Source organism: Podarcis liolepis, assembly GCF_965112155.1.
Source record: "Podarcis liolepis genome assembly, chromosome: 13".
In the NCBI taxonomy this organism is placed as follows: Eukaryota; Metazoa; Chordata; class Lepidosauria; order Squamata; family Lacertidae; genus Podarcis; species Podarcis liolepis.
The window spans coordinates 39,771,817-39,794,529 of NC_139573.1; the positions used below are offsets into that span (position 1 = coordinate 39,771,817).

The 22,713-nt window shown below is 46.0% G+C and overlaps 1 protein-coding gene across 1 annotated transcript; it reads left to right on the plus strand.

Annotated features, from left to right (window-relative positions):
* Positions 1–1,601: 1,601 nt before the first annotated feature.
* On the plus strand, positions 1,602–20,761 carry FKBP10 (FKBP prolyl isomerase 10). The gene is made up of 10 exons (XM_083469880.1): positions 1,602–2,296; positions 6,418–6,563; positions 7,825–8,014; positions 8,999–9,144; positions 10,640–10,829; positions 12,493–12,638; positions 13,434–13,623; positions 15,346–15,488; positions 16,602–16,765; positions 18,272–20,761. The coding sequence occupies exons 1-10, from the start codon at positions 2,103–2,105 to the stop codon at positions 18,452–18,454; spliced, it is 1,692 nt and encodes a 563-aa protein (XP_083326006.1). The 5' UTR covers positions 1,602–2,102; the 3' UTR covers positions 18,455–20,761.
* The last annotated feature ends 1,952 nt before the right edge of the window (positions 20,762–22,713 follow it).

Genomic DNA, 22,713 nt, shown 5'->3' on the forward strand with positions numbered 1-22,713 from the left:
AGCCGCTAAAAGCCGCTAAAAGCCGCTAATAGCGCTAAGCCGCTTATCAGCTGATCCGATCAGCAGATAAGCCGCTAAAAGCCGCTAATAGTGCTAATCCGCTAATCCGTCAATGGGCTTGCTTCGCAAGACGAAAAAACCGCTAGACGAAGAGAATCACAGAACGGATTCTTTTCGTCTTGCGAGGCACCACTGTACGTTCCTCGAACCGTTTGGACTGCATCCCATTGGCCAGATTGCACCCAGCTACGAGGGACCTACCAATTGGGTGTTGTGGCTGACCAATCGTACCCACCCACAACACAGGGTGTCGGTTTCCAGGTCTCCGCAATACGTGCCCTCTTTAAGGGAGGACCTGATTTCTCACAGAAATTAGGATGGCTCTTGGATTTTTTAAAAGGACCGTTACAACTTTACCTCTTTATGCTGGCTTTCAACGGTGACATGAACATAGCCAAGGGGGGGGCGCAGGGAGGAGCAGGTGCCCCCCTAAATCAATAAAAATCAATAAAAAATACTTATCTAACTGAGGTTATGCCCCCCCCCAGCATAAATCCTGTCTATGTTTATGAATGCCGGGGTCATAGCTGAGGATGACTTGCTGGATTGGAGTGTCGTCGTGTTGGTTTTATTTTGGACTGTTTATTTTGGGATGTGGGTTTGCTTTAGGGTATTTGTAAGGCACAGTGAGGAGCAACAAAACAAACATCTAAAAATCAAGAATGCACAATGTAGTTGAGAAAGCTTTAGAAAGCAGCTTGGAGTCGCTCCCCCCCCCCCCCCGCTTATACAGCTTTGTTAAAACGGTTTATAACAGATAAAAAGGGAGCCGATTTAAAATCAAATGTCTGTTCTAGCTCACATAAGTTTATTTGCACGGGCATATCATTAGGCAAAAATGCGCCCAAATCCAGTCCGTGGCACTTTTCAGATTATAGGTTTGAGAAATGCAGTAACTCTGGAAAAAATAAAAAATAAAAACCAGGCCAAGCAACTATGAAGTCTATATAAAGATCCACACCTCCAGACTGTTTCTAACAGCATCTGATATGCTGGTTCTCTGAACACGTACAGTCTGTCCATTTAGCTTTCATGCCCAATATCCACTAAAAAGTTATTTAAACCCCGTTAGAAGGATGTTGGATAGAAACTAAGCGGTTTCCAGCTGTAATGCTTTAAGAGATATGAAAAAAAAGAGGTTTCACAAATGGGTAAAAGTTTTATGGTAAGGATTTGCTGAACTTACAAATCGAACTGGAATACAAAGAAGGGAGGTATGAGGAGGTCCGAGGAAATAAGTGTATGGAAGTTATGTTATTGAAAATTAATGTGTGTTTTTAACTGTTTTTTATTTTGTATGTTTATTTTTCTTTTTTCCTGTTATATCTTAAAAACTTTTAATAAATATCTTTTTTAAAAAAAAAAAGTTATTTAAACCCCTTTCAAAGCCATCAGTTCATACTGAGGCAACGCATTCCAGAAGTTAAGTTTTGTGCAAAAAAAAACACAACAACCCAAAAACGGTCCCGGGAGGGTTCCCCATGGGATGTTGTACAGTAAAGCTCAGTTCCTGCCCCACCGCACCCTCGGGGACCACGTAAGCATGACTTTTCTCTGACTCTCCAGTCGGGTAGCCAACAAGCACTAGGACCTGGCGAAGCAAAAAACAAAACAAAAAACTTTTTAAAAGCAAGCCCTCTCTTCTCAGGGCTTTTCTGGCTGCCCGGACACGCTTTGAAATAGTTTTTGCTGCAAAAGCCTAAACGCAAGGGGGGGGCGGGGACACGCGCACATTCCCAAATCGGTTGCAAAGCAATCCCTGCCTGCTGAGAGCGATCGGATCCCGCCACGACCCCGTTTTTGCAAGCCAACCGCAGGCCGCTTTTTTACACGTCTACAGAAATCGGAGCGGCTGGCTTGCAATCCTCCAGGCCTCCGTTTCGGGTTTTTTTCTTCTTCTTTTTTTAGGAAAGCGCCTCCTCTGCTCTTCTCTCCCTCCCACTCACCCCCCGTCCGCTCCCCCTTCGGCTGCTTCCAGCGCCAGGCGCAGCTGCCGAGCCTTCCTTTTCCTGCCCGAGGGCGCACCGTCGAAGATCATCACCATGAGCTTGCTGTGCCTCGTCTTGGCGCTGAGCCTGCTCGGGGTCCGCGGCTTGGGAGACCCCGGCCCGTTGGAGGACGTCGTCATCGACAGATACTACATCCCCAAAGTCTGCCTGCGAGAAGTCCAGATGGGCGACTTCGTCCGGTACCATTACAATGGCACTTTTCAGGACGGCACCAAGTTCGACTCCAGGTACTTTCCCCCCTTCTCGTTTCCCTCGCTGAGAAATGCGCAGCAGCGCCCTTCCAGGGCAGGACTGTGTCCTTTGATCCCGAGACAAAGGGTTAGGGTGACTAGTGGTGGCTCACCTGCAGTCCCTGGCAAATGGGAATTAAGGAGTGGCAAAATATCTCCCACGCCCCCGTGTTCGAAACTCCCATTGTTCTAGGCGCATTTTTCGACAGGGAATTATTTCATGAGCAAAAGCGGTTTCTGAGTTCTGGGTGCAAGATTTCAGATTAAAACTGCAGAGTGGAAGGAAAAGAGGACATCTTTCCGCCTCCCCTACTTCCAGCTATTCTCTGAGGACTGGAGAAGAGACCCTCTTAAGAATATTAAGGGGGTGGGGAGGGGAAGGACTAGACCATGTGAAAAAGGAACATAATATTTTAGCTGCAGTTCATTCATTTTCAGCTTTGTATTCTTGTTATCAAAAAGTGTGCCTAGACATTCTGTTGTTGCGTCCATAACCTACCATTGTGCCTAGATTTCATATTTCAGTTTCTAACACTGTCCCTGCCCTTAGACCCAAGTTTTAATGTTTCATCTTTGCGCTTTTGAAATAGCCATGCATGCAACCGTAGAAAAACAGCCCTTCCTTTTAAAAAATAAAACAACAACAGCCCACCAGCAACGAGAAACCTTCCTTCCCTCTCTCTCACTTGCAAGAGGAATTGCATACCTCTGGAGGTATGTGCCTTCTATCTTCTGCCTCTTTGGGGCCTCAGGGGAAAGAGAAATATGGAGCCGCTGATCCCTCACATAACTTCAGATGCTTTTGCACAGCGGTTTGCAGCTGCCAAGCCAGCTTCTGGCTAGAAGGGTGCAGGGTGGACTTTGCAAAGAGCCAGGTCTGGAAAAAAGAAGGGGTCCACCCTGGAAGAAACATGGGCAGGGGTGCAATAAATTTTGTGGGGGCGCTGGTGAGGAGCAAAGCAAGGGTGAGGATGGACACGAAATGCATGTAATGCTTCAAATTAAAATAATTTAATTAAAAGCATATATTTAAAAGTACATATGGGTCATGACTCTGTGACTAGAGCATTGGAAAGAGGTTTGTTTGTTTTGGGGGGAACTGAATAGAATACTGTTGACATGTTTTTCTTTTTATCAGAATTAGAGATTTCCATTCAGAAATGCTGGATATTCAGCAAAGGGACATTTAAAATCTCTGAGAAAGCGGGAGCAAATCAGGCCACAAACCCTTGCCTTAGCAAACATACTTTAGATAATTTCTTCCCATCGGCTAAATTTAGGTTATATCATTGTGGAATCTGACCACACAATGAGATTTAGTCCCAGGAACTTGTTAAAAAACAACAATTATTGTGGGGGGGGGGTAAGGAGGTGCAAGGAGTGTTTTGAGGAGGGCGAAGTGTTTGAAATAAGACAAAATGGACGTCGTTCTATTAGGTCTGGCCTGTTTTTGCTGTAGGCTGCTCCTGTGAAAACTCAGAGCAGCCCACATTCCTCAAGTCCACAGATGATAAAATCAGATCACATCAAAGGATAATAAACCTTCAGTTTGCACCTCTCCTTGACACTCCCTTCTCCATCCGTGCAATCCTTGGAAATAAGTCCCATAGAGTTCAGTGGGACTTTCCCCCAGGTAAATGGGTATCAAAGGAGAGAGAGAGAGAGAAGGAAAGATTATCATTGCTGAATGGCTGGTGGTTGTTTTTTAAAGGACGGACTCATTTTCTGTGGTTGCAAGCATAGTACCGCGGTGCACTATTTGGAATTTCTGAACATAGAATTGTAGCCAGTGTTGCATGCATGGATTCCCATTCAGGCAATCGGACTTCCCTTCTCTTCTCTTCTCCCCCCCCCCCCCCATGTCCCCAAAATCTTCTCCCAACCCTCTGGAGCAGAATTTGAGGGTGCATTTGGGGGGGGCGTCAAAGGAAAGGAAAGTTAAAGTCATCTGTGTAAGAATTCCTTTGCCGGATCAAACCAAATTGCAGCCCAACATTCTACACGATATAGTAAAGCGAAATTCAAATAAGGACAGAATTGATAAAATAAATTTTAAGAGGGAGAAGGGAACACATCTAGAGTAGGACGTTTTCACGTAAGGATGTTTTAGATCTGAACTTCTGCAGGCTTCATTTTAAAACTGAAAAAAATAAAGATGTGGAACTTTTAGTTAAACCTGTGATGCGTCCGAACTCTCTTAATAAATAAAGAACACTCACTCACTTTCCTGGTAGTTCCCTTGCGTCAAATTGTTTGACTGAGAATGGGTGCCGCAACCCCTGTCCTTTGCTATTACATTATCCCTCGGTTCAGCATCGCTGAATCTTATGTGTAATTTAGCTGGCACATCCTAAGGTATATTAGAGTGAACCATAACAAAACTATTAAGGCATCTTGAAATCGTGTCTCGAGCATCAAACTTCACTGCCCACACAGGCAGGTTGAGCTACGAAGCAAGATAGCGGTGTGTCGGAAGGAAGGGGGCAGGCAGTGAGCTGCTATAGGCTGTGGGAGGAGATGGCGTCCATGATGGGATCTGCCGTTTCAGCTGTAGACGTGTCATCCGCATGAGGCTGCAGCTGCTTATGCATTTTAAAAGGCTGGATTTTGCAACTTAGGACGGCGACTCCTTTTCCCGTCCAAAATGCACACACTGAAAGCAGCAGTCCTATAAAATGCCTGGATCTAGTTTTCTAGAGATCTGGAAGAAAACTTGGTCTTGTAACTGCCTTTCCTCCCCCATATCATGACATGCGGGCTGATCCTCTTGGCGAATTCAGAGTGCAGGATCAGGCTATTCTGTTCCTCCTTTTCTGACTGAAAGGAAGTTGGAGATCGGGTTTCATTTGCTCCTCTCCCTGCTAGCAGGAATAGTTTGGGAGGTTTTGGGGTTTTTTCCTCCCAGCAAAACTTTGCAGAATCTCTGCCTTACTAAAACGGGCATACACCCACATTCCTTGCTTCAGGGCATAGTTTTGTTTAAAAAGGTGGTTTCTGCTGCTGCGGTGCAATTTGGGTAAATAATTGAATTGGTCCTAAAATAGTTTTCATAAATGTATCCAAGCGCATCTTGAAGCCAGCAAGATTTCTTTTCCTTTTTGCTCCCACAACAGTTACAGGAAGAGTTTGTGGGGGTTTTGATAGTACAATGCTGCTTTTCAGCCTTAAGCTCTGGTACTCAAATAGTTTTCCACGAGGTCCGCTCTGAGGAGGGAACGGACAGGCCAGGCCCCAAAGTGAACTCAGGGAGACGTGTTTCCGCTTCCACCACGCCACACAAACTTCCTTTGCCTCTGAATTGGCCAGAATTGTTGCTGGGCCTGATGGGAATTGTAGTGCCACAAACATCTGATAGTTGGCCAAGGCTGGCCTAGCTAGTCCAACATCCTGTTTCCTCACAGTTGCCAGCCAACCACACAGATGGGAGAAGCCTGTAGCCAGGATATGAGAGCCACAGCCCTCACCTGGTGTTCCAGGGGATGTGGGTGGCACTGTGGTCTAAATCTGATCGGCTTGCCGATCAGAAGGTCGGTGGTTCGATTCCCCGCGACGGAGTGAGCTCCTGTTGCTTTGTTCCAGCTCCTGCCAACCTAGCAGTTCAAAAGCACACCAGTGCAAGTAGATAAACAGGTACCTCTGTGGCGGGAAGGTAAACAGCGTTTCCGTGCGCTCTGGTTTCCGTCACGGTGTTCCGTTGCGCCAGAAGCAGTTTAATCCTGCTGGCCACATGACCGGGAAAGCTATCTGTGGACAAACACCAGCTCCCTCGGCCTGAAAGCGAGATGAGCACCACAACCCCATAGTTGCCTTTGACTGGACTTAACCATCCAGGGATCCTTTACCTTTTACCGTACCTTTATGTGGTGTTGCTCCCCAGCAAATGGCATTCGCACATATGCCTCCTGAGAACCTGGAGCTTGCCTGTAGCCATAGCTAATAGACATTGATCATCTCATCCTCTGTGAATCGGTCCTGTCCCCTTTAAAGCAATCTAAGCCAGTGGCCATGACCACACATCATGTTTTCTGTTAACCGTCAATTTTAGAGTTCTCTTTGCTCCATTTTTTTTTTTTTTGTTTCTGCTCATCCCTTCCATCAATGCCTTCTTCCCCTTCCAGCTATGATCGGGGTGCCACAGTGGCCGGCGTGGCAGGCGTGGGGCGGCTCATCACCGGCATGGACAGAGGCCTGCAGGGGATGTGTGTGAACGAGAGAAGGCATCTCATTGTGCCCCCTCATCTTGGCTACGGCAGCATCGGCGTGGGTGAGTGGCAAGAGTCCAAGGTTGACAGGCGTGGCCTGAGCCTGACAATATGTTAGCTGCATATCTGTGCCTTTAAGGACACATTAAAAAAACACAAAAATGCCAGGGAGTGTGCACGGTGATCTGATCAACTAGATCCTAGCATGGGGGTAAGAGAATCATAAGAGTTCAAAGGGACCCTGAGGATCGTCTAGTTCAAGCCCCTGCAATGCAGGAATAAGCAGCTGTCGCTTACGGGGATCGAACCTGCAACCTTGGCATTGTCAGCACCACGCTCTACCCAACTGAGCTACCCATAGCAAGGATAGCACTGTACAGCATTGCAAGGCCCTGAGAATGAATGAATGAATCTTGCATGGTGTAGTGGTTAAGAGCTGTAGTCTTGCAATCTGGGGAACCAGGTTCGCGTCTCCGCTCCTCCACATGCAGCTGCTGGGTGACCTTGGGCTAGTCATACTTCTCTGAAGTCTCTCAGCCTCGCTCACCTCACAGAGTGTTTGTTGTGGGGGAGGAAGGGAAAGGAGAATGTTAGCCACTTTGAGACTCCTTCGGGTAGTGATAAAGCAGGATATCAGATCCAAACTCTTCTTCTTCTTTATTTGCATCAGCCATTGGCCATCAAAATAAAACAACAATACGATATACAAAGAATAGAAATAAAAAGTCAATTATATAAAATACATTTTGGGGTTTTGGAAGGCCCTAATATAATAAGAGCAGGTTTCTATACCGAGAAGTTGTTTCCCATCTCCAAACACGCTTGAGCTTCCCTACTTCTTGTCATTTCCGGTTCCACCCGTTTCGCTTTACATGGCTTCCCCGTCCACCACTCTTTTCTCCTCCCTTTTATACATTTCCTGTACTCGGTAAAGTTCCACACAGATGGATGGCAGTATAGAAATAGATAAATAGTAATACAGTGGTACCTCGGGTTACGTACTTAATTTGTTCTGGAGGTCCGTTCTTAACCTGAAACTGTTCTTAACCTGAGGTACCCCTTTAGCTAAAGGGGCCTCCCACTGCCGCCGCACGATTTCTGTTCTCATTCTAAAGCAAAGTTCTTAACCCGAGGTACTATTTCTGGGTTAGCGGAGTCTGTAACCTGAATCGTATGTAACCTGAAGCATATGTAACCCGAGGTACCACTGTATTGAATGGACTGGTGCCATTGGGGAAGGGGCAGTGGTTGTGGTGGCCTCCCAGTCCCCCTGAGAATTATCGTTTCAGTCTCCATGGTCGTTCCTCATTTTCAACCCCATAGCTGGCCTGATCCCCCCGGACACCACCCTCTACTTCGATGTCATCCTGCTTGACATTTGGAACAAAGAAGACAAGCTGCAGATCACCACCGTCTCCAAGCCGCAGCGCTGCAACCGCACAGTGGAGAACTCTGACTTTGTGCGCTACCACTACAACGGCACACTTCTCGACGGCACCCCCTTCGACTCCAGGTAGGATGTGCTGAAGGGGAGATGGCGTGTTTTGGCTCAGAGGTTTGGTACAGAGAGTGAAAGACAGCAAAATAATAACCATTGCCATTGCAGTTGCAATTATAGCAGTCCCTTGGCTACAGTCCCGAACTGGATTGACCCCTACCCTTCCAAGGCTGATGCTGGTTTAAAAAACAGAAGGAGAATTCCAGCCACAGGATTCAAAGATGCATTATCATTCTGTTTTTAAGTTGACTCTCATTCTGTATAATAGGTAGAGCAGCTATCTGGTCAAAGATGCTGGATCTTTGGTAGTGGTGTTAATTGCAATTAAATGTAGTGATTAAGAACGATGTAGAACAGGCTTCCTCAAACTTGGCCCTCCAGATGTTTTTGGCCTACAACTCCCATGATCCCTAGCTAGGGATGATGGGAATTGTAGTCTCAAAACATCTAGAGGGCCAGGTTTGAGGAAGCCTGATGTAGAATAAGAGTAAGATGAGCTGGTGGCGCTGTGGTCTAAACCACTGAGCCTCTTGGGCTTGCTGATCAGAAGGTTGGCAGTTTGAATCTGTGTGATGGTGGTGAGCTCCTGTTGCTCTGTCCCAGCTCCTGCCAACCTAGCAGTTCGAAAGCACACTGGTGCAAGTAGATAAATAGGTACCGCTGTGGCAGGAAGGTAAATGGCGTTTCTGTGCGCTCTGATTTCCATCACAGTTTTCCGTTGCGCCAGAAGCGGTTTAGTTATGCTGGCCACATGACCCCGAAAGCTGTCTGTGAACAAATGCCAACTCCCTCGGCCTGAATGCGAGATGAGCGCCGCAACCCCATAGCCACCTTTGACTGGTTTTAACCTCGCAGGGGTCCTTTACCTTTTTGTTTTTTTACATTTTAGTGCGTGGCAGTTTTTGACCAGTGCTGTGCTGCAAAGGTGGCGTTCTTTTTGCCGAACCGCTTCCTTGCCTGATGTCTCTTTCCCTTTCTCCATCCTCACCTGTCTCCCAGCTATGGAAAAGACAGTACTTATGACACCTACGTGGGTTCAGGTTGGCTGATCAAAGGGATGGACGAGGGCCTGCTAGGCATGTGTGCTGGAGAGAAACGACAAATAGTGATCCCCCCGTTCCTGGCCTACGGAGAGAAAGGCTACGGTAAGGTGGTCAAGAAATTGTGAATCTGAACCATAAGGTGAACAGAATTCATTCAGTACATTTCCGAGCACAATTCAAAGTGTTGGTGCTGACCTTTAAAGCCCTAAATGGCCGTGGCCCAGTATACCTGAAGGAGCATCTCCACCCACATCATTCAGCCCAGACACTGAGGTCCAGCTCCGAGGGCCTTCTGGCAGTTCCCTCACTGCGAGAAGTGAGGTTGCAGGGAACCAGGCAGAGGGCCTTCTCGGTAGTGGTGCCCGCCCTGTGGAACGCCCTCCCACCAGATGTCAACGAAATAAACAACTATCTGACTTTTAGAAGACATCTGAAGGAAGCCCTGTTTAGGGAAGTTTTTAATGTGTTTTATTTTATCGCATTTTTAATATTCTGTTGGGAGCAGCACAGAGTGGCTGGGGAAACCCAGGCAGAAAGGCGGGGTATAAATAATAAATTATTATATTATTATTATTGCATATCTGCAGAAGAATTTAAATTTATTATATTATTTAAATTTAAATATTATTATTCTGAAAGTTTGCAAGAAATCACCTCAGATTCTGTGTCAAAGAAATCCACAAATAAATTCTTTCTTTGCTTCTTTCAAAAAAAAAAAAGACAATAAGACTTTATTGTATTTAGAAATAAATATCTTTTGGAGGGGAGAAATTGGATGGTACCTGCTAGCAGATCTCAAGGGTCCCGCTTACATAAGAATGTATGTATGTTTTTGCATACGTACAAGGGGCTCCTGTACATACACTTGGTGATGAGGGACAAGAATTCGTAGAATTGTAGAGTTGTAAGGGACCCCCGAGGGTCATCTAGTCCAACTCCCTGCAATGCAGGGATCTCAGCTAAAGCATCCACACACAGAGATGTCTTTAAAAACATGGCGTCTGCAAAGAAGCTATGCAGTAACGTTTAAGGCTGGGCTCCTTTGCTTCCCCGCTCCTCCACATGCAGCTGCTGGGTGACCTTGGGTTAGTCACACTTCTCTGAAGTCTCACTCACCTCACAGAGTGTTTGTTGTGGGGGAGGAAGGGAAAAGGAGATTGTTAGCCACTTTGAGACTCCTTCAGGTAGTGATAAAGCGGGATATCAAATCCAAACTCTTCTTCACAAAGCCAAACAAAACAATACAAATATAAAAAAGAATGTACTGGTAGGGGGCTGTGGTGGCCACAGAGAGGGGTGTCTGAGGGTGCCATGACGTTCACTGGCACCGTGTTGGGGACCCCAGAACTAAAAGCCTCAAAGCCACAACTTTTATGGGCTGAAGTCAGCTACATTTAATTGTGGATTTATCACAAATGGCAGAAAATGCAACCTTAGCACACTTTGCCGTACGGTTCTCTTGAAGAAAGGAATGGTATTTCAAAAGCAGATTAGCTGGCGTCCCCTCTAAAAAATGGGGTGGTTTAAAGTGTTCCTCCCCGTGACCTGGGTCCCTGTGGCCACCTGAGCTGAGTTGGTCCTCCTGTCCTTTTCTCAGGCACTGTCATCCCCCCTCAAGCCTCCCTGGTGTTTGATGTTCTCCTGGTGGACCTGCACAACCCAAAAGATGGCATCTCCCTGGAGCACTTGGAAGTGCCAGCGTCTTGCAAGCGCAAGGCTGTGACCGGAGATTTTGTGCGGTACCATTATAATGGCACCTTGATGGACGGAACCCTCTTTGATTCCAGGTAACGGGGACTGAAATGCAGCTGTCATTGATAAGAAAGCACTGCCATCTTCTCTTCCCTTCTCCACCAAGCTGTCATTCCTCAGTATTCTTTGTAGGGCTAGGTTAACGTAACCAGAAGTTCAGTTTTTTCTAGAATAGGGTTGTTGGGAAATTCCGTCAAAATGGGAAGCTCTACCTGAAATTGAGTCGATTTGCATAGCCATCTGCAAACAGAAACAGAAATCAGGCAGGTGATTATGATCAGTATTCACAGCTGCCATTCCCCAGTCTCCAATTTTCTATAATCATTTCTTTTCATTATGTTATTTATTATCTCCTCCTCCCTCTTGAAATTATGCAATAATAATGTGGTTAATTACATTGTTAATTGCATTGTTATATTTGGCCACAGTGGACAGCGAGCTGAATAATGTCGTTTTCATGGAACTTTAATTGCAGTGGAACAGAAATCATAGAATTGTAGAGTTGGAAGGGACCACGAGGGTCATCTAGTCCAACCCCCTGCAATGCATGAATCTTTTGCCTAATGTGGGGCTTGAACCCACAACCCTGAGATTAAGAGTTTCATTCTCTACCGACTGAGCTATCCCAGGTGAGGCGTGCGACAGATGCAAGGCAGAACAGAACACAACGCCCTTTATATCCCTAGCCTAGAAGGAGTCTATCAAAGGCAGAACAGGACAGGGGAAGGTGAGAAGAGGATCAAAATATAGAGGAAGTGTGCAGAGGGGACACTTATACATGCTTGGTGGACCTGTGAAAAAATCAAAAGCTTCTGGAACACAGTATATGACGAGCTTAAAAAAATATTTAAGTATAACTTTATGAAAAATACAGAAGCTTTTCTACTAGGGATAATGGACACAGGTATAGCAAGAGAAGATCAGAAAATACTCCTCTATGCCACAGGAGCGGCAAGGATCCTAATTGCTAAAAACTGGAAAAAAGAAACTGTGCTAACAAAAAAGGAATGGCAAGACAAACTGTGAGAGTCTAGATTAACAGAGGCAATTAGAGATCACACTAGACAAGAGTTTTAAAAAGCATGGGGGAAATGCAGAGAATACTTCACAAAACAGTGCCCTAAAATACATACCTGGACTTGTTTCAATTAATGTCTCCATGAGACTTTGTGGATATTTAAGTTATAATTAGAAAATTTTTAATAATTATTCATAAAGGACAGAGTTTATAAGAAGTAAATAAGGAGGCCAGATACAGGATAAAGGAAGTCTTTTATTTCGTTGTTTGTATTGTTGTATGTTATGCTCACTGTATGTTATGTTCACGTTTAATGAGGGTGGATTGTGTATTGGGGGGGTTATTCCAATAAAAATTATTAAAATATATATGGGGGGGAGTGTAAACAGAGCCAGCTCAAAGTGCAGGCTGAGCAGCAAGACCTGGAAGTCCTTCCATTACTTAGGCTACCAGTGGCCTGACCCTTGCCCAATAATTTTTTGCTGGAGTGGGAAGATGACCTATTCTCACTTTCCAGCCTATCGGAGCCACAGAGCTCATGTCTCGCCCTGCTCTTTCGGTCTGTCTCTGGATGGGCTCAGCCACAGTTTAAGAAAGCTGGAGGGGAAAACTTGAGGCTTTGCTGTAACGTCAGTTTGTAAGACACTTCTTCCCCACGGATTCTCTCTCTCCAATTCCAGTTATTCACGAAACCACACCTACGACACTTACATTGGGAAAGGCTACATTATTCCAGGAATGGACCAGGGGCTTCAAGGAGTCTGTATTGGTGAAAGGAGAAGAGTCATTATCCCACCCCACTTGGCCTATGGAGAAACTGGGGCAGGTAAGTAGAGCGAACAGGTTGAGGTGTGTGGGGAGCCCCTCAGCGGAACCCTTTGAAGGCTTTTATCTACAAACCAACCCCCCCAGCTTTGAAATCTCTGCTGGGTTTGAGTGGCCACACAAATCCACCAATGTTGCTTTGGCTTTCGTATGCAAAGAAAACAAAGGTTGATTTGGGGAGGGCTCCCAGAAGGTGTTGGGACGTGGGTGGCACTGTGGGTTAAACCACAGAGCCTGGAATTGCCGATCAGAAGGTCGGCGGTTTGAATCCCATGACAGGGTGAGCTCCCGTTGCTCGTTCCCTGCTCCTGCCAACCTAGCAGTTCGAAAGCACGTCAAAGTGCAAGTAGATAAATAGGTACCGCTCCGGCGGGAGGGTAAACGGCATTTCCGTGCACTGCTCTGGTTCGCCAGAAGCGGCTTAGTCATGCTGGCCACATGGCCCGGAAGCTGTACACCGGCTCCCTCGGCCTATAGAGCAAGATGGGCGCCGCAACCCCAGAGTCGGTCACGACTGGACCTAATGGTCAGGGGTCCCTTTACCTTTACCTTTACCCAGAAGGTGTAAAGGCTGAAAACACTGGGCCAAACAATGAAACATAAAGAAATGGAAATAATGGCCCCCGAATGTATGCCGGGACATTGGCAAGGGATCCCAGAGACATACTCTGGGTTCTGCAACTAGAGGTTGAAAATTGCCTTGAATCAGCTGTGACCCTTGGAGGACTTTTGTGTGTATGCATCCTCACTCTTTACACCCAAAAAAACCCCAGTCTCTGTCCTTCTTGTCCTCTAGGGAACAAGATCCCCGGCTCGGCTGTGCTCATCTTCGACGTCCATGTCATCGATTTCCACAATCCCGCAGACCCTGTGGAAATACAGACTATCCACCGGCCTGCGGACTGCAACGTCACCACCCAAGACAGGGACTTTGTCCGCTACCATTACAACTGCTCCCTCCTGGATGGCACCAAACTCTTCTCCTCGTGAGTCTTTTGCTTAAAGTTTAGAGCCAGTGTGGTGTAGTGGTTAAGAGCGGTAGTCTCGTAATCTGGTGAACCGGGTTCGATTCCCCGCTCCTCCACATGCAGCTGCTGGGTGACCTTGGGCTAGTCACACTTCTCTGAAGTCTCTCAGCCCCACTCACCTCACAGAGTGTTTGTTGTGGGGGAGGAAGGGAAAGGAGAATGTTAGCCGCTTTGAGACTCCTTAAAGGGAGTGAAAGGCGGGATATCAAATCCAAACTCCTCTTCTTCTTCTTATCTCATAGAATTGTAGAGTTGGGTGGGACCTCAAGGATCATCTGCTCCCAACCCCCTGCAATGCAGGAATTTAAATGTCAACAAATACCTACATTGCCTTATCACAGAGTAACCTAAAGGGAAGTAGTGGACGGCCTGATGGGGCAGCAGCACTCACCTGGGCCATTTCACTGTTGCTTCTCAGTGTGGTATAATGGTTACAAGTGTCAGACTAGGACCTGAGAGACCCGAGTTCAAATCCCCACTCAGCCATGAAGCTCACTGGGTGACCTTGGGGCTAAGTCAGTGCCTCACAGAGTTGAAAAGGTAAAGGGACCCCTGACCATTAGGTCCAGTCGTGGCCGACTTTGGGGTTGCAGTGCTCATCTCGCTTATTGGCTGAGGGAGCCGGCGTACAGCTTCCAGGTCATGTGGCTTCCAGCAGTGGTTTGAGGAAGGTCACAGCTCAGAGACAGGTGAACAGAAGAGTTGGGAGGTGTTGGGAGAAGAGAAGGGGAAGACAGGGCCAGAGCAGCCAGCTGACACGTTATCACTGGAGAGCATTTCCGACCCCCCATCTCCCAGAACCCGGCGTGCATTGAAAGTGGAAGAGCAAAAGGCTCAGAGACAATTAGCCCCTGGCAACCAGCGTAAGGGGAAGGGAGTGGGGAGGAGCTCAGCAACGCCATTGACCTAAGAGGCAGCGTACAGAGGCCTCTCTCTGTCAGTATTGAATAAAGACTCTGTAAGAGCTTCCTTGTCTACTTCCTTGGCTGTCTGCCGTGAGAGCAGGGAGGATCAGAATTCACTGAAACCTGAAAGCACATTTCCTGCATCTTCCACGGCTCTTTTCCCCCTTTCCATCACTGGGAGTAGCAAAGTAAATTATGCAAAATAAATATATATGCCAATCAGTGCGCATATGTGTGTGTGTGTGTGTGTGTGTGTGTGTGTGTGTGTGTATATATATATATATATTTGCTTTCGTAGATTTTCACGGGTACAGGAATGCAGGTTTTGGTGTCTTCGGGTGTCTCTTACACGGGAAGACACCCGAAGACACCAAAACCTGCATATATATATATATATATATATATATATATATATACACACATATCCACACAGTGGTACTTCGGGTTAAGTACTTAATTCGTTCCAGAGGTCCGTTCTTAACCTGAAGCACCACTTTAGCTAATGGGGCCTCGCACTGCCGCCGGAGCACGATTTCTGTTCTTATCCTGAAGCAAAATTCTTAACCTAAAGCATTATTCTAGGTTAGCGGGGTGTGTAACCTGAAGCATTTGTAACCTGAAGCGCATGTAACCCGAGGTACCATTGTGTGTGTGTGTGTGTATGATTTTCTTAAGAGCAGAATTCTGGGGAAGAGGTCCCCAGACACACTTCTGAGATTCCTGCAGAAAATATTTCCAAGGATTCCAATGGTCTCCCTGTTTTCCTGCTTGACAGCCATGACTATGAAAGCCCTCAAGAAGCCACACTGGGGACCAACAAGATAATTGAAGGCCTGAACAATGGCCTGCTCAACATGTGCGTGGGGGAAAAACGTTCCGTCATCGTTCCTCCCCATTTGGGTCATGGCGAAAGTGGAGGTAAGGTTGTGGGCAATGCCTCCGGCATCTGTTCTCAGAGTCCACATCACAGGGCCGGCAGAAGAAATGGATACTGTACTCAGGGTTTAGCAACCGGACAGTCCCTTCTTTTTTTAATTTTATTTTTTTCTTTTTCCCTAAAGTAACTTTCTAGCTCCTAAGGCTGCAGAAATACAGTTGGAAGTCTGTGCATGCATTGCCTGGTAAAATCTCAGAAGCCAGAGTAGGACGGAGTGGTCTTCCCTATGACTAGCAGGAAAATAAATGACGCGAGGCAGCACGCAACTTAGCATAATTTGCATCGCCTTTTGTAGAGTTTTACAATTATTTTTTAGCACAGAACATAGAAACTTTTTTGCTATTCATCACTAGGCATGATTAGTAGCCAATATTTACAGAGCCCAAATGCTAAGAAAGAGTAGTTCAAACTTGACATGGGCATTGTCGGTTTATCACAGGAGCTGTGCTTCAGGACAAAAATATTTTTGAGGTCCAGGTTTTATAGACGTTCTTGTGAGAAACTAGGCTATATGAATTGAATTCATGATTATAATTTAGGAGTACAGTGGTACCCGCAAGACGAATGCCTCGCAAGACGGAAAACTCGCTAGACGAAAGAGTTTTCCGTTTTGGAGGTGCTTCGCAAAACGAATCTCCTATGGGCTTGCTTCGCAAGACGAAAATGTCTTGCGAGTTCCTGCGGGGTTTTTTTCCTCCCCCCCCCCCTTTTTCTAAGCCGCTTATCAGCTGATCCGATAAGCCGCTAATAGCGCTAAACCGCTAATCCGTCAATGGGCTTGCTTCGCAAGACAAAAAAACCGCTAGACGAAGAGAATCACAGAACGGATTCTTTTCATCTTGCGAGGCACCACTGTAATAATGTTATAGCCAGTAGGCAGTGGCAATATGGCTCCTTATATGGCCTTGTGATGGCATTAAACAGTGAGGAGGAGGAGAAATAGTAGCTAAACCCTCTGATACCACTTCCTCTCAAGAAGCGAGGTCACTTCCTGTCAATAGGTTTCTCCTAGCTTTGACTCCGGGTCACTGCTGCCTAGCCAGTGCCTCTGTGGATGACCTTGCCCTGTTGATATGTGCACCTTGCATTTTCAGCCCGGGGTGTACCTGGCAGTGCCGTTCTCTACTTTGAGTTAGAGCTGCTACACCGGGAGCCAGGAGTTCCAGAAGGATACCTGTTTGTCTGGCACAGCGACCTACCAGAAAACCTGTTTGAAGCCATGGATCTCAACAAGGATGGTGAAGTCCCACCTGAGGAGGTGAGATTTTGCATTCTGTATTAGAAGGGGTGCAGCTGGTACTGAAGAATCTGAACTGGGGGCGGGGGGGGTGACAGGATCCACAGCTGGATCCATTTGTACTAACTGTTCGTTCCACCAGAGTAAGAGCATCTACCCTATAGTTAGTTGTTTGGGTTTTAGTAAATTAATAGGGAAAAATGTATTCCATTTGTATATGGGTAAAAACAATAGCTTGGAGCAAAGAGCAAACTTTTTATTTTAAGAAGATGCACATGTGTGTTGTCTTGGAGGCACTGCCTTGGAAGAGACATCCCTGCCTATATGATGGTGCTCACCATTTACAGTTTGTATAAGCATTGCATTGAAAATATTTTTCTTTTTAGAAAATTGGTTGGCTGGTTAACCAGGAGCACCGTATCATTCAGCTGAAAAGCTTTTTTAATTTTATTTTTTTAAAAACTAACTGACCAATTGATTTAACACTGTAGCCCTACTTCCCAGTGACTATTTGTTTGTTTTGATTTGATTTTTTGTATTTCTATGTTGCTTTTCATTCATATGAACCTCAAAGTGGCTTACAAACAATAAATAACAATAACATAATAAAACATAACAGAACATCACAAATACAGCTTAAATCATATAAAACAATTAACAAATCATCTATAGAAGTCCTTTCCCTTCTGCAGTGATGGTGAAATCAAAAATGCAATGTTACATCACACACCCAAAAACGATCTGTACATTATTGGGTTGCTAGAGGAAGCAAGAGGAGGAGGAAGCATTGGGTTGCTACAGCTATGTGTAGCAGATGATAAATATTTTGGTTATAACTTGCAGTGAGATGTGGGCCCTTTTAAGGTGTTACAGACGTGAGGGAGCAACTTGGGTAGAAAAGGGTTGTAGGGTCATGCATTTAAGCCCCATCATCTGGTGGGTCCTTCGTGTTCCCATGTAACTTTTGCAGTAGAGAGCCTTTTATACTCATGGAAACTCCCAACACAATTAAGGACCTGGTTTTCCTTCGTCTTGCTGCAGAGGGCACAGCCTGTGAACGCTGCAGCCATTTTCCAGTTGTCTTATATTATAATAATAATAATAATAATAATAATAATAATAATAATAATAATAATAATAATAATAATAATTTATTATTTATACCCCGCCCATCTGGCTGGGCTTTCCCAGCCACTCTGGGCAGCTTCCAAAAGAATATTAAAATACTATAATACATCAAACATTAAAAGCATCCCGTCTCTTGCGTTGTCATCTAGAGCCACTCAAGTTAATGCACCTTTAGCAATTCATTTTTCCCCCATCAGTCTGGCATCTTGTTCAGCCTTGAAAAATGGCAAGCAGTAGGCAAAGGAAAGTTAAGAGACTGATATAAAGGAAGCCAGACATAGGAGCTGGATCTCTTGAAATGCTGTTTCCCATGTTGTTGAATGCATATGCCACACACACCCTTCCCAGTGGAAATGGCTTATCCTTTTCCCTGCTTTCTCTCTCCCCCGCCCTCTGCAGTTCTCAGAGTTCATCAAAGCTCAGATCTCTGAAGGCAAAGGTCGTCTCATGCCAGGCCCTGACCCGGAAAAAGTGGTCAATGACATGTTCCAAAACCAAGACCGGAATAAGGATGGGAAGATCACAGCAGAGGAACTGAAGCTGAAATCAGACGAGGATCAAGTTAAACACGAGGAACTTTAAAAGAGAAAGGACTCTGGGATTGGGCTTCGTTGTTGTTGTTTTTAAAAAAGCACTCCAGTTTGGTGCCTCTTCCCCTACTTTGCGGGGCCAGAAGCTCACTAACTCCCTTTCCTGAGTTAAAGAGACTGAACCTACAGACGCAAACCTATTTTGTTCCACATTTTGTACCTTTGCTCTTTTTTCCCCTCTCCCCTTTTTTTGAGAACTATTTAACTGAGATCCTGTTTCGACATACCAAAATCAGGGAGTTAGCGCTTGCAACGATTGCCTTTCCAGACAACCACCACACACCACACCATTTACTGAATCCCTTCTATTTCCTCAGGCATCCCATCTGCAACAAAATTGTCGTGAGCAGGAGCCGTCCCATCGACTCAGGCCTTCTGCTGCTTCCAGGCACAACACCCTGCCCCCCCCATTGGATTTTTGTGTGTTCTCTTGCCAAATCGAGGAAGCTGAATTCTATATTAAGGAATCCCGAAACGTGTGACGGGAACCAAACAAATGCATTACTTAAGTGTATTTCCAAGAATGAGCTATTAAGTTTTTCTTTCGGGGCAAAACTAGAAAGGAGTGGAGCGGAAACGTGGAGATAAGGTTACCTATCTGCTCCAATATTCTTTGAATGGCGGGTGCGTGGGCAGCCTCTTAATCCGTCAAGGGATGCCTTGCTTCTGATGTAATCAGACCATGCAATGGCAGTGGGCGGGGCAGAAGACAGGAGTGGGTGTGGCCAAAAGGGTGCACCGCTTTAACCATTCTTTCTGCCACATCCTTTCCTTTCTGTCCCTCTTTCCTCCTTTTTCTGGCCCTGCTTCTCTCTCCGCCTCCCTCCTCACCCAGCAGGCTGCTGAGGAAAGGACTGCTCATTCTTCTTGTAGTCCTGAGCTGCCTGTGTTGCCCCCTGAGGGCTTCTGAAATCAGTTCAAGGACTACACGAGATTAGGCCAAGGGACTGCTGGCTGGCCGCCTCTGTGACCAGGTTGTGATGGCAGACTCTTAATAGGTGTAGCTTTCCCTCATTGCTGCTTGTTTATGCCAGGAAAGTCTGTGCCTACATAAGAAACCCAGGCCAGTGGCCCATCGAGTCCCAGAATCCTGCTCTCACAAGATGCCTACAGAAAGCAAGCAGGCAGGACCAGAGGGTAGCGACACACTCAGAAATACCTGCTGGATTTCTGCAGCAACTGGTACTGGTATTTTTTAAGGCGGCTTAGCAACTGCTAGATGTTAAAAGGACAGACTCGGAAATTTCAAGATGAGTCAGTCTGGGCTCCCTGCAGCCAAAAGGGTAGGGAATAAGGACTGCTCTCTTTCCCTATACAGTCATACCTCGGGTTACAGATGCTTCGGGTTGCGCATCGTGCCGAACCCTGGAAGTACCGGAATGGGTTACTTCCGGGTTTCGGCGCATGCGCAGAAGCGCTGAATCACAACCCGCGCGTGCACACATGTGGCCCTGCAGGTTGTGAACGCTGCGGGTTGCGAATGTGCTTCCCTCACGGATCACATTCGCAACCCGAGCGTCCACTGTACTAGTCCTGCTTGCCTCCTTCTCCCCGATTTGACATCTTGCGTACATCAATAAAATCCCAAGTTCCTTCAGCTGCAAATCTTGGAAGGAGCATAACATAAGCACAGCAAATACCGTTTATTCCAAGCTCCACTTCTCCCTTCCTGACCCCCACCAAAAAATGTGCAGTGCACATAACCCCTACTTGCAGTCTTGTTCTCTTACACAATCACGCACATTACAGGGTTTCTTTTAAGTGCTACCTGGGTTTCCAGTCTCTTGAGTCTGAGGATTCTGAATTCATAGATGATGCCCACTTTTGTTCCACAAGCCCCACTTCAGAAGATTAGGCTGAGATAGAAACTGGAGATTTAAGTGCAAGGAGGGTGGGATGGGAGCAACCTTCCATCACCTGCCTTGCTAGTCAAAGCATGCAAGGGGTTGCCCACTTTTCGGCTTCCCCTTGCATCTGTGCGTTTCAACATTGGCTTGATCAGCGGCAGACAATAGCAGGTGATGATGGTTTTCTCTTCAGGTTGTGAAAATGCTCAGCTGTGGGGGTTTTTTGCAGACAAGCTCCTGTTAAAAGGTCCAAGAGGAGGGCAGACCTGTTGACAACTTCAGATATAAAGTGGGTAAGAAAAATGCCCTTGTTTTGCTCGGAAAACTGCTCTGCAAACCACATACCATACCAGCTGACTTTTTACAGTAAACTCTTACAGAGCCACCAGTGAATACAAACATACCATCTACTTCAACCTGAACATTAAACAAACTCATCCTTCCTGCCTGTACCCTTCCAAGCAGTCCTGTATCTTCATTTTTACTCACTGCAGCCAGTTGTGTTTTATTTGCCCTATGCCTTGGTGGAGATAAATGAGGTGGAAAAATTCTGGACTGCAATACCTCTTGAGGGAAGATGGGGAAATGCTTTTTTTTTTTTAATACTCCCCCACACTAAAGAACAAATAAAAAATGTCCCTGCATGTAGTAAAGCTCTCCCCAGTGAATTTACAGGGGGGAGAATTCAAAAACATCGTCCTCCATCTGCAGCCTGAAAAGATTACAGCCCCACAACCTTGTTCAGTGTTGTGTGTGGCATGTCAGTGGGTTTTTTTAGGCAATTGTGGGTTTCCAGAAAGGCTTGACCATTTCTGGGTCTTATATGAGAGTTAACTCTTCCAACACTTAACACATTTCCTCCTGCAAACATTCCCCATTGCTTCTCCTTTTTGTTTTTTGTTTTTGTTTTGTCTTTTACTCTAATCCTTTAGTCCCAAAACCTCTGGAATGGGATTATTCAGGGCTTGCAAAATACCTTAAATCTGAAACATAGGGCTGGGCCTTACCATATACTTTTCTTTAGGGAGTTGTAGCCACGCTGAAAAACGCAGTGAGCTGTAATAGCTCCCCTAACTGCTGTGGTTGTTACCATCCAAGAGAGAGATGACTAGCTCTGCATAGTCTATTGCCATTTTTTCCCCCTTGGTTGATCCTCATTCTGGGAAGCAAACACCATCGTGGGCACGTGGTGTGGGTGAAAGCTTCTCAATAGCATGGGGGCTACAAGATCCCCAACTTTAGAAACGAGTAGAGCCAGTTTTACTATTTTAAAAAAACGGCTTGTGAGACATGCACATTAACACCCTTCCATTGAAGTGAGGGGTGGTTTGTTCTGATTTGTCTCTGACTAAATTAACTGCAAGGATTTAGTGTTAAGGAGGAACAGGGTGGCGAGACCATCGGCTTTCTTTCGGTTTTGATATTTCCCTATTCTTTACCCCCACCCCTGCGCCTCCATTTTATAACAGAGGGACGGCAGAGCAAGGGAGATGATGTTAGAATTCCTGACAGATTTTACGCAACAGCGGCAGCCATTTTGTCTGCGCCTGCTGCCATCTTGGAATCCTGGCTGCATACAACCCAGTGTATTGTGTGCAGTTGCAATAAAGATGGCAGTAGGTGCCGTAACCTTTTTTCTAAGAAAAGTGTGTCGGTTGTGCCCAATCTTTGCTTGCGTTCTGCAACTAGATTCTAGATTTGTTCCCTTTATCCTGAACTATTGTAGGTTATAAAAGCTCTTTAAGAAGTTTCACTACTGCTCTGATGAAGGTGTAAGGTCAGGGCAACTGTGCCCTTGCTAAATCAGGAGTGTGGTTGCTCAGCCTGAGAAGAAGAAGCAATAAAGAGTGCTGGCAGGTTGGCCAGCTCTTTTTTCTTTGGGCAGGGCTCCTACGCCTCAGAATAGCTGTAGGACATTCAGCTATTCAGCAGGCAAAACTTTTCTTTTCAATGCATGCCAGGCAAAGCTTCAGTCAGGCCTTGAAGACACAGAGGCCGTGCCGGAGAAAAAAGCCGGCAACTCTTGTGAATGGAGCAATTTAGCTGCATAGTTTTCCCATGTGGCACAAACGTCAACGGAGACAGTAGCAGCTTAGCAGTTGTGTCTGCTGCAGGCCATTCTAAGAGCTTTCAATAGGCTTGAATAAATATTTATCATCATACTATGCCATGAGCTTAATTGCTTTGTCATATCCTCAACCCGGCTCAAAGCATTCCAGGACCCGTGGTTCTGTGACAATGGGTAGGAACTCCGAGCACAATTGTCAGAACCCACTCAAACCTACAGGACCCAGGTTTCTTGAAGGGGGAGGCATGAAAGGTTTGGTAAAAGATCCCATCTTACAAAGGTTATGGAGTGGTTCATAACTTCCTTGCATATTGTGGTGGTGTTGTATTTAAAAAA